This window comes from Perna viridis, chromosome 9 (genome assembly GCF_037379345.1).
Source record: "Perna viridis isolate PV_CMFRI_1.1 ecotype Kerala chromosome 9, ASM3737934v1, whole genome shotgun sequence".
NCBI classification, from domain to species: domain Eukaryota; kingdom Metazoa; phylum Mollusca; class Bivalvia; order Mytilida; family Mytilidae; genus Perna; species Perna viridis.
This window is the reverse complement of record NC_142453.1, coordinates 41,434,177-41,446,541: the sequence shown is the minus strand read 5'-3', so window position 1 is coordinate 41,446,541 and position 12,365 is coordinate 41,434,177. Positions and strand designations below refer to the sequence as shown.

General features: G+C 31.6%; 1 protein-coding gene across 1 annotated transcript in view; it reads left to right on the top strand.

The window, feature by feature from the left end:
- The first annotated feature begins 1,244 nt into the window (after positions 1 to 1,244).
- Positions 1,245 to 12,365, top strand: part of LOC148608561 (collagen alpha-3(VI) chain-like) — a 59,107-nt gene continuing 47,986 nt past the window's right edge. Inside the window, exons 1-5 of the mRNA XM_088543600.1 lie at positions 1,245 to 1,294; positions 3,967 to 3,982; positions 4,420 to 5,076; positions 10,246 to 10,326; positions 12,063 to 12,080. Coding sequence (XP_088399726.1) covers positions 1,262 to 1,294; positions 3,967 to 3,982; positions 4,420 to 5,076; positions 10,246 to 10,326; positions 12,063 to 12,080 — 805 coding nt within the window. The 5' untranslated portion in view covers positions 1,245 to 1,261. The remainder of the gene's footprint in view (positions 1,295 to 3,966; positions 3,983 to 4,419; positions 5,077 to 10,245; positions 10,327 to 12,062; positions 12,081 to 12,365) is intronic.

Sequence of the window (12,365 nt, the reverse complement as noted above, 5' to 3'; positions counted from 1 at the left end):
AATGAATACTTTCGGTCTGTCTAAGTCATAGGAAAAAATATTGTTCCGGAACTGGCCAATGATTTCTTGATCCTGTTAAAGCTATCATGCATTGCTAATAATATTCCATTAAAATTTAGAATGACTAGGAGCCAATTAAGAAGTCTAGCGCGATACAAAAAGTCGGAAGTCAAGATCATCACTACAAAAAATATCATTGTGATCATGAAATCATAATTGTGTGTATAACTGCATAATAAATATCACTTTGTTCTCCGTGTCCTAGTTTTCCATTTCTATTCCCACGACCCTTGACGGGTGCTTCCAGAAAAGCGTAGGACGCTTACCCTACTTGTGCACATGATCCATGCTCCAAGTTTTTAGCAATGACCAGATTGCTTATTTACTTTTTTTTGTACGAATTGTTCTTCTTATTTCATGTTCTTTCTTCAGTGTCATTTCCCCTTCGTGTGTTTATCTTTCGGATACCGCTGGAATATTGATTCTCTTGACTACAATCCGTCATCAACAGGTAATCGAAAAGCTATAAAAAGTAGTTATCTAAACATCGGAAATGGACATATTTTTATATTAAAAAGAGACTCGGAATGGATGAAATGCATGATCATCCATAATACAAAATGTTATTATTGATATTTTCTTTGTTAATCTAAAAAGATATGTAAGATATATATTTGCTTACACGTTTGTTCAAAGAATTTTTCTTTGTTGTTTGGAATTGTTTTTACAATGTATTGTATTCCCTTTCTCTTTTGTTACTTTGTATGTGTTATTTTGGTTATTTTATGTTTTTTTTTTTGTCGTGTGTGTCTGTTTTCCATGTCTGGTGTTTGTCCCTTGATTACATTCTTTAGATTTCCGGTAGAATCTCAGGTCCCTTGATTTCTCCTTCTTCCGAACATTTCGGTTGTGTTCGTGTATGATTACATGATGTGTAAATAATCAAATATTATTAACTCATCTGAATTGATTAAATGAGCATGTTGGCATTATCAATCACAATCATCTATGGCAATTAATTCAAACAACTTCAATTAGCTGTGGGCTTCAGATGCTTTTTTACAGATAGAAAAAGTCAAAACATATAATTTGCAAATCTTGACTTTTTTTGCAAAGGTTGATATTTACAAAGATTGAAATCGTTAAATGTTAGACCGCATTCTGTCTCATAGAATCATGATGAAGCTATTATGAAAATTCTAATCGAACTGATTTATAGTACAAAAATACGTCGAAACGTTCTAGTAAGCACTTTATCGATATGAAGCGCTATAAGACACTAGTCATACTTTATGTAAGTACTACATTAAATTATCAACTTCTTTTTTTTAAAGATAATATCACATTGATTTCAAAATTACTTGTTACAAATAACATCGAGATTCCAAACATATTCTGATGCTTCCTGTTCATTTCCACTCAATACAACTAGTTGCAAAAGCAATACATAAAACAAAATACATAAAGAGTTATCCATTAGGTACGAATCTACAATTTACATATAGCACTTAAAAATTAATATGCACATACCGCTCATATGCTTTTATTACTTTGTATGTATGATTTTAGTTACTTTTCGTTCTTTGTTGTGTATGTCTGCTTTCCAAGTCTGGTATTTGTCCCTGGATTGCATTCTTTTGATTACCGCTATAACCTTGGTACCATTGATTACCTTTTCAATATGTGATCATAAATTGACTCAAGGCCTTCTCTAATGCTTTGACTAAATTCCTTCACAAAAATTTTAAATGTGTCAGTTTATTTTCCTGTAGAGAAAACAAAATAAATTCATATATGTTTTTTGTCTGCGTTCAAACTTTTTAACCAATTATTGACACCTATAGATCCTTTCTGTTTTTTGGACACAATGGTGTTGTACAGCATTTATTTGTTAATTTGTTTTACAATTTGTATGCAACAGTTCATCGAGAAACTATTTTTATTTATTTTCATTTCAATCGTTTTTTTGAATTTTCAGTAGTTAACATTCTCAACCAGTAAGTTGGTATTGCACTTTTTAAAGGATAAAGTTCTGAAATCTAATTTCTTAGATATTTTAATTTATTTAAAATAATTTTTGACTTATTAATCCGTTCTCATCAATAATGTCATTTATGTATATCATATCCTGTTTAATCCAGTGTTCATAAACGAGAGCTTTATAGTTGAACTTGATGTTCTCGTTATTCCAAATTATTTGTTTTCTGACTTCGGCAAAAGATCTTGGTTGGTTTGTTTTTACCCCACCACCTGCTAAACACCAGAATGTAAAAACTTGTTTGTAAAATTCCGGGATTGTCTCAAAGCATTGTTAAGTTTGATGTCTGAGTTATTTGTTTTAAATATCAACCATCTTTCTCCAAAGTGCTGAAATACTTTATTGGTATTATCTTCCAGTTTCAGATTTCTCCTATGACTAATCGTTTTACTCATGATGTTTTTAAAGAAGTAAAGTAGCTTCTGATATCAATCATACCAACCTGCCCTTTATTCGTCGAATTTATCATTAAATTTCTTTAAACTGTATCTGGCGTATCATCCTAAATAAATTTGAAACATTTGCTTTCTATTTCTTTCGAGTACTGAGCGTTCAATGAATGTAAATATAGGAACTGCCAATTTCTTATCTAATTTGATTGGTGTAAGATCTAGATATTCTAAAAGAAGACTTGTTCTAGTAGAAAAGAAAAAAAAGATTAGATTTTATAGGTACAGTGATTAATATTTATATTGATTAAAAAGGAAATCGAAACGAGAAGTAGGTAGAAACCATACCTATTGAGAAAGCATCTGTTTACTAAGTTTTATAATTCTTCATACATTGGTTGCTGTTAGTTCCGTTCACAAGTCGTTTGATATTTCAAGACATGAAATGATGCACTGCTATACATTAAGAGCGGAACTAACAAAGTCAGAAAAAAGCAAATGTTTGAAATTTCTGTTTTTCTTGGATCAAAGCCAACTTTTTTCATTTATACTTGTAAAATGAAAAAAAAAATATTGTTAGTTCGGTTTATAGGTCCAATTTTCAAAATTAAAAGTCTTTGTCACAGTTTATTTTTGTAAACAACGTCATTATTCAACTGTAATTTTATTTAAAAATAAGAATTCCGAAATGGATACTCTTAAAACCCGGAATGTAGTTTTTCCGTCAGGTCATTACGTTTGCTATCAATCATAGAAAGATCTAAATTGTTTATGGGTTATGCATCATGTTAACGATATACCATTTTAAAACATGGAAAATAAATACGAATTTAGATGCCACGGTTATTTCAAAATGAGCATGAACCAATAATTGGGTTGGTCAGAGTTCGTATGAAGCACACTGGCCTCCCAAAACAGGTTTTACAAATAATGGACCACATAGCAGCAGACCCTGTGGTCAAAATCACATGATACGTCTTGTTCATTTCCTCATCCGCCCTTAAAATACGGGAAATATGCCCTTGAAATAGTCAGCTGCAAGTGGTACATACAATGGGTGTACTTGCTACTACATTTTGGAATATTCTTAATAGGGTAACCGGGAGAAAAAATCTCAAATTATTAATTATCAATAACTATGTGAACACTCATCTGCCAGATAATGTCATTAATTTCTGAAAAGGTCATGCCGAATATTGCTCAGCATTAAATTGACCTACTACACATCTAGCTTTTCACCTTTATGTCATCTTGTCGAATAAAGACCGCTTATAAGTGCCACATCATTCTTTTATTTGTATCAGAATTTAGTATTGAATATTGAGTAGGCTCTTAATTCTGACTCAAACAAAAATCAGTAGAGTTTCTGGGTAAACAAAGAAATAGAACAAAAAATGTTTTATGTATTTGTTATAGTTTATTTAAACGGTGATTATTCTTTAATCCGTTTATTCTTGTTTTTTTTTTACATATATGGTTAAGCATGTGGCTGTTTATTTGTAAGGAATAACAATTTACAAAATAACTGCTGTATTTCAGATTATCCTACTGACAGGTAAGATAATAATAGTGGCTTACAATAAAATAAACTAAAAACCAATACAAACTGTGAGATGATCGAGCTACTACCTATAATTCGTTTGTTGTGTATATTGCTTTCTGTAACAAATAATTATAAAACCAAGAATGATAAGAGATAAATTAGAAAACTCAGACCTTTGACATTAGACTACCAGCTACCCCTTAATATTACAACGATCCATCACAAATTTGATGTCTACTCGTCGATTCAGCAATAACAAAAAATATTTTGTGTATTTGTCATATATTTGAAAAAGTACCAACAACAAATATTCACACATACAAGCTACAAATAAGATATATAATTGTTAAGTTGAACGGAACTATTTTTTGATAAAGAATGTTCCTTATGTTTACAACGTTATCATCATCATTCTTATTTTGTTTAAAACATTGCTCTTGCATTTCTAGTTTCATATGGATTATCAATGTCGGAACCAGGTCCCCGAGGTCCACCGACACCGATAAATTGTAAGATTGATCTGACGTTTGTTATGGATCTATCGACAATTGTAGGCATAGAAGGCTACGAAAAGCAGAAAAATTTCGTCAGAGATGTTGTTGTACATTTAGATGTAGGCCCTGACTCAACAAGGGTAGCCGTAGTCACATTTTCAGCAAATGCAAGCATACAATTCGGTTTCAGTCCTTTAAAGTCTAAAAGTGATATTCTCCGCGAGATAAGTAATATTAATGACAAGCCACTCGGAGCTACAAGAACTTATGTCGCCCTTGAAGAGGTACATAGAAATGTATATGCCCCAGGTAATGGACAGAGATCAGGTGTGGTAGATGTTGTTGTGGTCCTCACAGATGGTGGTACAAATCCGGCATGCGTTGATACACTTTCGCTAGAAGAGGGTAAAATGCAAACTCAAATTGAAGCAGAAAAAATCAAATCGAGACCAGCCTTCATATTTGCCATAGGGATCGGGAATCAAATCGATATCGCTGAATTGAATGGAATTTCCAGTGACCCGGATTCTAAATTTACCGTTCTTGTAGACAACTTTAAAAAGTTGGACAGTGATGAAATTAAACAACTGCTATATAATAGAGTTTGTAAAGGTAATCGTTTTAACTTGTTTCTTTTCATATTTATGAAAATAAATTTGATTTTTGTCCATCAAACAGGTATATCATACAGTAAGGAGGATAAATAATTCGATATAAAACTCAGGATATCTATTCATAACGACAACATATCATTTTAAGTCGAATATTCATGTTGCAAAGAAGGCATGTATTTCAGATACAATTTGTATGAGATATGAAATTCTCCCTTTAAGTTATTCTGTTCTTAATTTACGTAATGAGCGTACATCTTAGGATGTAATCAGATAAATGACTGAAAGTTTTAAATTTTATATGTTTTAGTCGAAAATTAGAAATATCTTCTTTTGTAACGCCATACATGTAAGTTAAACATATGTTGTTTAATACTAATGAATTGGAGTTTATCCTTGCATAAAGTTTTTGTTTTTTAAAAAAAAAAAAAACAATAAAACTAAATTGACGATTGAAAAAACTTTATAAACACTTTTTTTTTAATGTGTAACAATTAGGGCAGTTCGTAGATTGTTTCAGTACAGTTTTATCATCGACTAATTATTAATTTGATTTCCTACAGCAATTTTATTTAAACATTTTTTCCCCATTACTGTATACATGTAAGCAAATGAATATGGTTACATTATACATGCATCATAAACTTTCTATATAATTGTGTATAGCAATGGTATATAAGCATAATGGCATGATGCTTATCCGACCAGTGCACCTGGTCCATGCTCCAAGTTTTTAGAGTCCGAGTTGCTCATTTACCTTTGTTGTTCTTTCTGTGTGTCTGTTATTCATGTTTGGTCTTTGTTCATGGAATACATTCTTTTGATTACCGCTGAAATCTTTGTTCCCTTCATTACTTTTGGAAAATGGATTAAAAAAAGTGAAAACTGATATGACCCTCGGATACTTTTAAGTATATTATTGGCAAACATTTTGAACAATACTTTATTTGATTTTTATGCAATGAGGTTGTTTTAACCTTTAAAGGAGGACTTAAATGCAGAACATGACGTGAAATGTGTAGCACATTTGCTGTTTTGGCAATGAAAGGTTAGCTGACTTTGTCTGCAAAAAGGAGAGTAACACATATCTATGAGAACTTTGAGTGCTTTCGCTTCAAATCAGTTTCATTTTGACGTTTTTTACCCATTATTGCAAAGACGTAAGAAAATGGAAATAGTGACATTATAAAGGCAACTTTCTATTTTTATTATTTCCATACATCTTATAAATGTTCTATTATTTTTTAAGAATTTTTTAATTGTACAGAATTGCATTTTCGTTTGACAAGTATAACCTGCCATTTTTAATGACGGTTATATCAATTAGCAACCTTTGTTTTTTTTTGGTAAAATTACTTTGTCCTTCTTTTTATTGCTTTATTGAATTCACGTCATTCATATCTAAAAATATCTTCTGCTAAGAAAAAAGAGAAACCGAATGCTTATGAGTATTGTTATTTTCAGAATATAATATTAAAACTATCTATATACAATTGATTCATTTTTTGCCATGTTTTCCATTAAATAGGGTTGTTTTAATAAGCATTCAAACATAAACCTATCAATTCTGGCGTTTATTTACTTTCTATATAAAGTGTTTAATTTACTGCTAACATTTAACTTTGATAATGTTTCATATCATTTATACCCATATTTGGATACTTGTACTTATCATGTTTTGTTTACTTTGAATCTTTGTTAGAATGAACTTAATCGATCATGAATATTCATGAGTCTATCGTTTTTTCGCATATATTTTTCTTCGAAATTTCAGCCCCAGGGCCGATCACTCCGACACGTCCTATAAGGACTCCACATAAACAGCTGAATACTGTTTTGATGTTTGGTGTTTTTTTTTTGGGGGAACTCGTGTAATAGAATTTTGGTATAAGTACCTATTCATATACAGACAATTACTACTGTAGAGGTGATTCATGCTAAGAAAAACACCAAACAAACGCTGATTTTCTTTCTACATATGGTACTTGTTTATGTAAAGATAGTTGTTTACGTTTTCATATTTGTGGTGTTGGAGACAACTGTACTCCTCTGTTACCCTCATCAATAAAATCAAGACCCACATCTCCTGCAAAGTGTCAATTTTATACACAATCTACATATTTCTATCTCAAAGTTACATCAACCTAATGACAAGCTGAGCATAGTTATGTGATATTAAATATTCTTGAATAAGAAGAAATAGAGAAATCGGTTAGTTTTCGAGATGCATGAATCATTTGTTTTTGTCTCAGATGTATACATACTGTTACATCATTTTTACAATTGACTTAGTTGATGTTTTTGCACCATTTTTTAATTTTATCTTTCTATACTTCGAATATTTGTTAAGATTAATTCAAAATATGATTCTCAACCTTAGTCACGGCCATCGCCACTACACATCACCTAAGTTACATGATGTCTCCATAGATGGTCTTCTTCCTTTCATACAAAAACCTCTTGGACTTCTTCACATTAGAACAAAACTTCATTCTATACCTCTCACTCTACTACACTCCCTTTACAAAACAAGTCTTGACACTTCTGTTTCTGACCACACCTCTTCATTATACAGACTTGTTGCCATCATTTTGGATATTGGTTTCCACAGACTCTTTGTGTGAATAGTCTAGATGAAGAAAAACGATCATTTCTTCCACTACCGTTTGTCAACAAATGTATAGATGCAATTAATTTGGCTAACATCTTCCATCACAAAACATCACCAACAAAATTCCCCCATATTTCAAACACAAATCCATACCAATTATTTCATATTCCTATACTTCATCCATTACATCCAAAATTTGCAATTATAAAAGACTATTGAAGAACCTCGAGATTGAGGAGTTCAAGGCTTAACCACCTGATTGTTCTTGCAAAAACTCTCCATTCAAGTATGGCCCTTCTTGTCACGTCGTTAAGGGATATTTAACCATAATCAAAAACGAATCTCTGGGTAATATCCTTTCTAAAGGTTCCAAGTACCGTGAACCAAGCTCCATAAATTGGAATTATAACTTTAAAGTTCTTATGGATGCCGTCGAGGACTATGAAAGGAAATGGATAAAACGAGAACAAGAAGACATTGATTTTCTGTCAGAGTGGTTAAAGGCCGTGAGGTCTTTAATTTTGAAACGACTGAAAGTTTTAATAGGTCGATGAGTGCCAAAGCTACATCAGTTTTCATAGACCCCAATGTAGTATGTCTGTTTTCCATGTCTGGTCTTTGTCCCTGAAATTCATTCTTTTGATTACATTATAACCTGGGTTCCCTTGATTACTCTTAGACACAGCCACTTAATTTCCTTTCATTTTTGTCTCATAATATTCAGTGCCGAGGCCGAATACTCCAAAACCCATGTGATAACTTAAAACTTTGCTGGAGTTACTTGTTTTTGTTCTATGGTATAGATTTTAATTTATTACATTTAATCAATGTATAAATAATAAAGTATAACATGTACAATATCAGAACTCTATAAACAAATATTCAGTAAGTCTTGTAATCAAGATATACCTCTGATAAAAAAACACAGGATGTAAAACGTTTTGCAGACAAAAGGAATGTTGTTTTGGGCTTTGTGTGCTGGCACGACAACATATTTGTCTCGTATAGTAGACAATGTTTTTGCTACATTGGGGTCTTTGAAAACTAATGTACCATTGACACTCATTGACCTCAAAATTAAAGACTTCACGACCTACTCTGACAGAGAATCAATGTCTTCTTGTTCCCGTTTTATTATATTTCTTGCGTGGTCCTCCATGGCATCCATAAGAACTTTAAAGTTATAATTGCTATTTATGGAGCGTGGTTCACGTTACTTGAGACCATTGAAATGGACCTTAAACAGTGATTCGTTTTCGATGTTACCTAAATCTCGAATAAACGACGAATAAATATTTAATTTTATATGTATTCATTTTTTTGTATAAATATTTGATTTTCTGAATTGATATTTTGATTCACCTGTAATGAGCAAGTATTTAGCTTTACAGATAAATATTTGATTTTCTGAATTAATATTTTTATTTTGTGAACATTGTTTTAGTATTATAATAAAAATTTGATTTTCTGATTAATATTTTGATTGTATGATCATATATATTTAGGTTTATGAATAAATATTTCTTTTACGAACAAATATTTTATTTTTACGAACAAATATTTTATTTTTACGAACAAATATTTAATTTTACGAACAAATATTTTATTTTTACGAACAAATATTTTATTTTATCAACATTTGTTTGTTTTTTGTGAACATTTGTTTTATTTTTATTTATTTTGCAATACATTACATGCTTTACCTTCCTTGACACAAATATGAAAAATAAGATTATCTACTTTCATACACATTTCTTAAATTACTCTACTGTATGCCAACTTAACCGATTGTTTAATTAAAAACATTACATTCTTTATTATATGTGCTAATTGCAAATTTTAGAAGATATTTAAGCAAACAAGTGAAATGTTTAGAAAAGTAAATACAAAATCGGTGACGGGGAGTTAGTTAATAACGAATACAGATTCTTTTTTCTAACCTGGAATTTACTTTTATGAGCAACTCGATGGACGGTTCTAGAAAAGCAGAGGACGATTACCATCCACGCGCATCCGGTCCGAATCTCTCATTTCCTTTTGTTTCTATGTATGTATTATTCTGTTTATTTTGTGTTCTTTGTTGTGGTTCTCTGTTTTCCATGTCTGATCTTTGTTTCTTGTTATATTTTTTATTCCGCTAGAATCCAAACGAAACGAAATAAACTGAAAATGATAACATTCGGATTTAGCGAAAAGCGTGAAGTATTTCCAGAATTTAACATTTCAAATATTTTTTCGGTCCTTTGACGACAGACTGTCTAATTCTTCGCCCATTGAAGTCAACAGTTTTCTTGAAATGTGCCAATACGGTCTGTTTAATAGTCAGACTCTTTATCCAATTATGTTAATTGTCTTGATTGCTTACAATTTAGGACTGTCCGCTTGTATGGTAAAACAGTTAGATGTAATTTGAATACATATATATCCGACCCTCATAGGCAATGGCTAAAATAATATCATTTTGGTGTATTTATTTAAAGACCACTGCCCATGATACACCTTTATAAACTACATTATATTTATAAACATCATTTTTAATCGATGTTTTTTCTAATGAAGTACCAGCACCAAAGCCGGTTCATACAACAACTCCAATTACACCAAAGCCGGTTCCTACAACAACTCCAATTATCACCACATGTAAGTATGGCACTATCTATATTCACTTCATTCCTTACTTCTGGTTCGCTATATATAATCCGTAACCCCTTCTACACTACTGAATGAAAATGATTGAAACGTTCACAGGATCTTTATTACATATTACCACTATATACCTTGATCTACATCAATTTAGGGGGTTCATATATGTCTTTCATGAAAAAATCATAAAGGGAACCAGGATTCTAAAGGAAATCAAAAGAATGTAATCCGGTGACAAAGACCAGATATGGAAAACGAACTAAAGCAACACAAACATAAAATAACAAAATAATACATACAAAGTAACAAAATTAAATTAACAACTCAAACTCCACTAAAAACTGTAAAACTGTGGATATGTGGGGACCCATCTCTTATTCGTCACTCCTATTACAACACTGAATAAATAAATAATCACATAATCTGTATTGCATGTTTTAATCGTGCTCCTTTTGGTTAGATTTTAGTCTGAATGAATTTGCAAGTTTCAAATACATTTGAATTTTCATTTATGAATATGGGATAATTACCCCTCCTACACCACTGAAGGAAATTTAACTAAATGAAACCTTCACAAAAACTTTGTGCCATGTTCTCATTGTGCTCCTCCTATTGATCTGAATAAATCTGCGGGTTTCACATACATATAGTAAACTTGACATTTGTCATTTATGAATATGAAGGACCTATCCCTTATCCAGTGCTCCTCCTACACTGCAGAATAAAATTGAATGAAACTTTCACAGAATTTTAATACATGTTCTCATTGTGCAATCTACTACCCCGGACATGACTTTTTATGAGAAACTCGGTAGGTGTTTCTATAAAAGAAGAGGACGCTTACCCTACCGATGCACCTGGTCCATTCTCGCAGTTTTTAGTGGAGTCATTTGCTCATTTGATTTTCTTACTTTGTTTTTATGATTTTAGTTCCTTTTATGTTCTTTGTTATGTCTGTTTCCCATGTCTGGTCTTTGTCCCTGGATTACATTCTTTTGATTACCGCTATAAGATAAGTTCCCTTGATTAGTCTTTGATTACCGCTATAACTTTGGTTCCCTGCATTACTCTTTGATTACCGTTATAACATTGGTTTCCTTGATTACTCTTTGATTACCGTTATAACATTGATTTCCTTGATTACTCTTTGATTACCGCTATAACCTTGGTTCCCTGCATTACTCTTTGATTACCGCTATAACATTGGTTTCCTTGATTACTCTTTGATTACCGTTATAACATTGGTTTCCTTGACTACCCTTTGATTACCGCTATAACCTTTGTTCCCTGCATTACTCTTTGATTACCGCTATAACCTTGGTTCCCAGCATTACTCTTTGATTACCGCTATAACATTGGTTTCCAGGATTACTCTTAGACTACCGCTATAAAATTGGTTTCCTGGATTACTCTTTGATTACCGCTATAACATTGGTTTCCAGGATTACTCTTATATTAAATCTGAATCAATAAGAGGGTTTCACATGAAGCAAAGTATGAAATTTGTCATTTATGAATCTTGGGACATGGGGAGGGGATCCCTTATCGGTTACTCCTTCTTTGCCACTGATTTGTGCACCCCCTATGTAAGATATTGATCCAAATTAATGTAGATGTCAAATGTGCATGCTATCGAGTAGTGGAGGGGGTATAAAGTATCAAGTTAGTGATTTATTTTTATTTGTTTGCTTCCGGTTTATTATAAATAAAGTGTGTGGTTTTTTTTGTTGTAGCGATGCAAATGGAAGAGGGTAAGTTTAGATTAATTAATTTGCGGTAGCACGGTACTAATTGAACTGACTATATGTACCATTTTCTATATTTGTTTGAAATAAAACGCATTGGTAAATAATATTATTCCGGTTAGTTTAACGCATAGGCATAGAAAAAAAACAACCAAAAAAGAACAACAAAAAAAAAAACAAACAAACAAACAAACAAACAAACAAAAAAAACCAAAAAAACATCAATTTACTTACTTATTTGATTGCCAAAAGATTGCTTTCAACACCTAGCATTTTATTCATTAAAGGTTA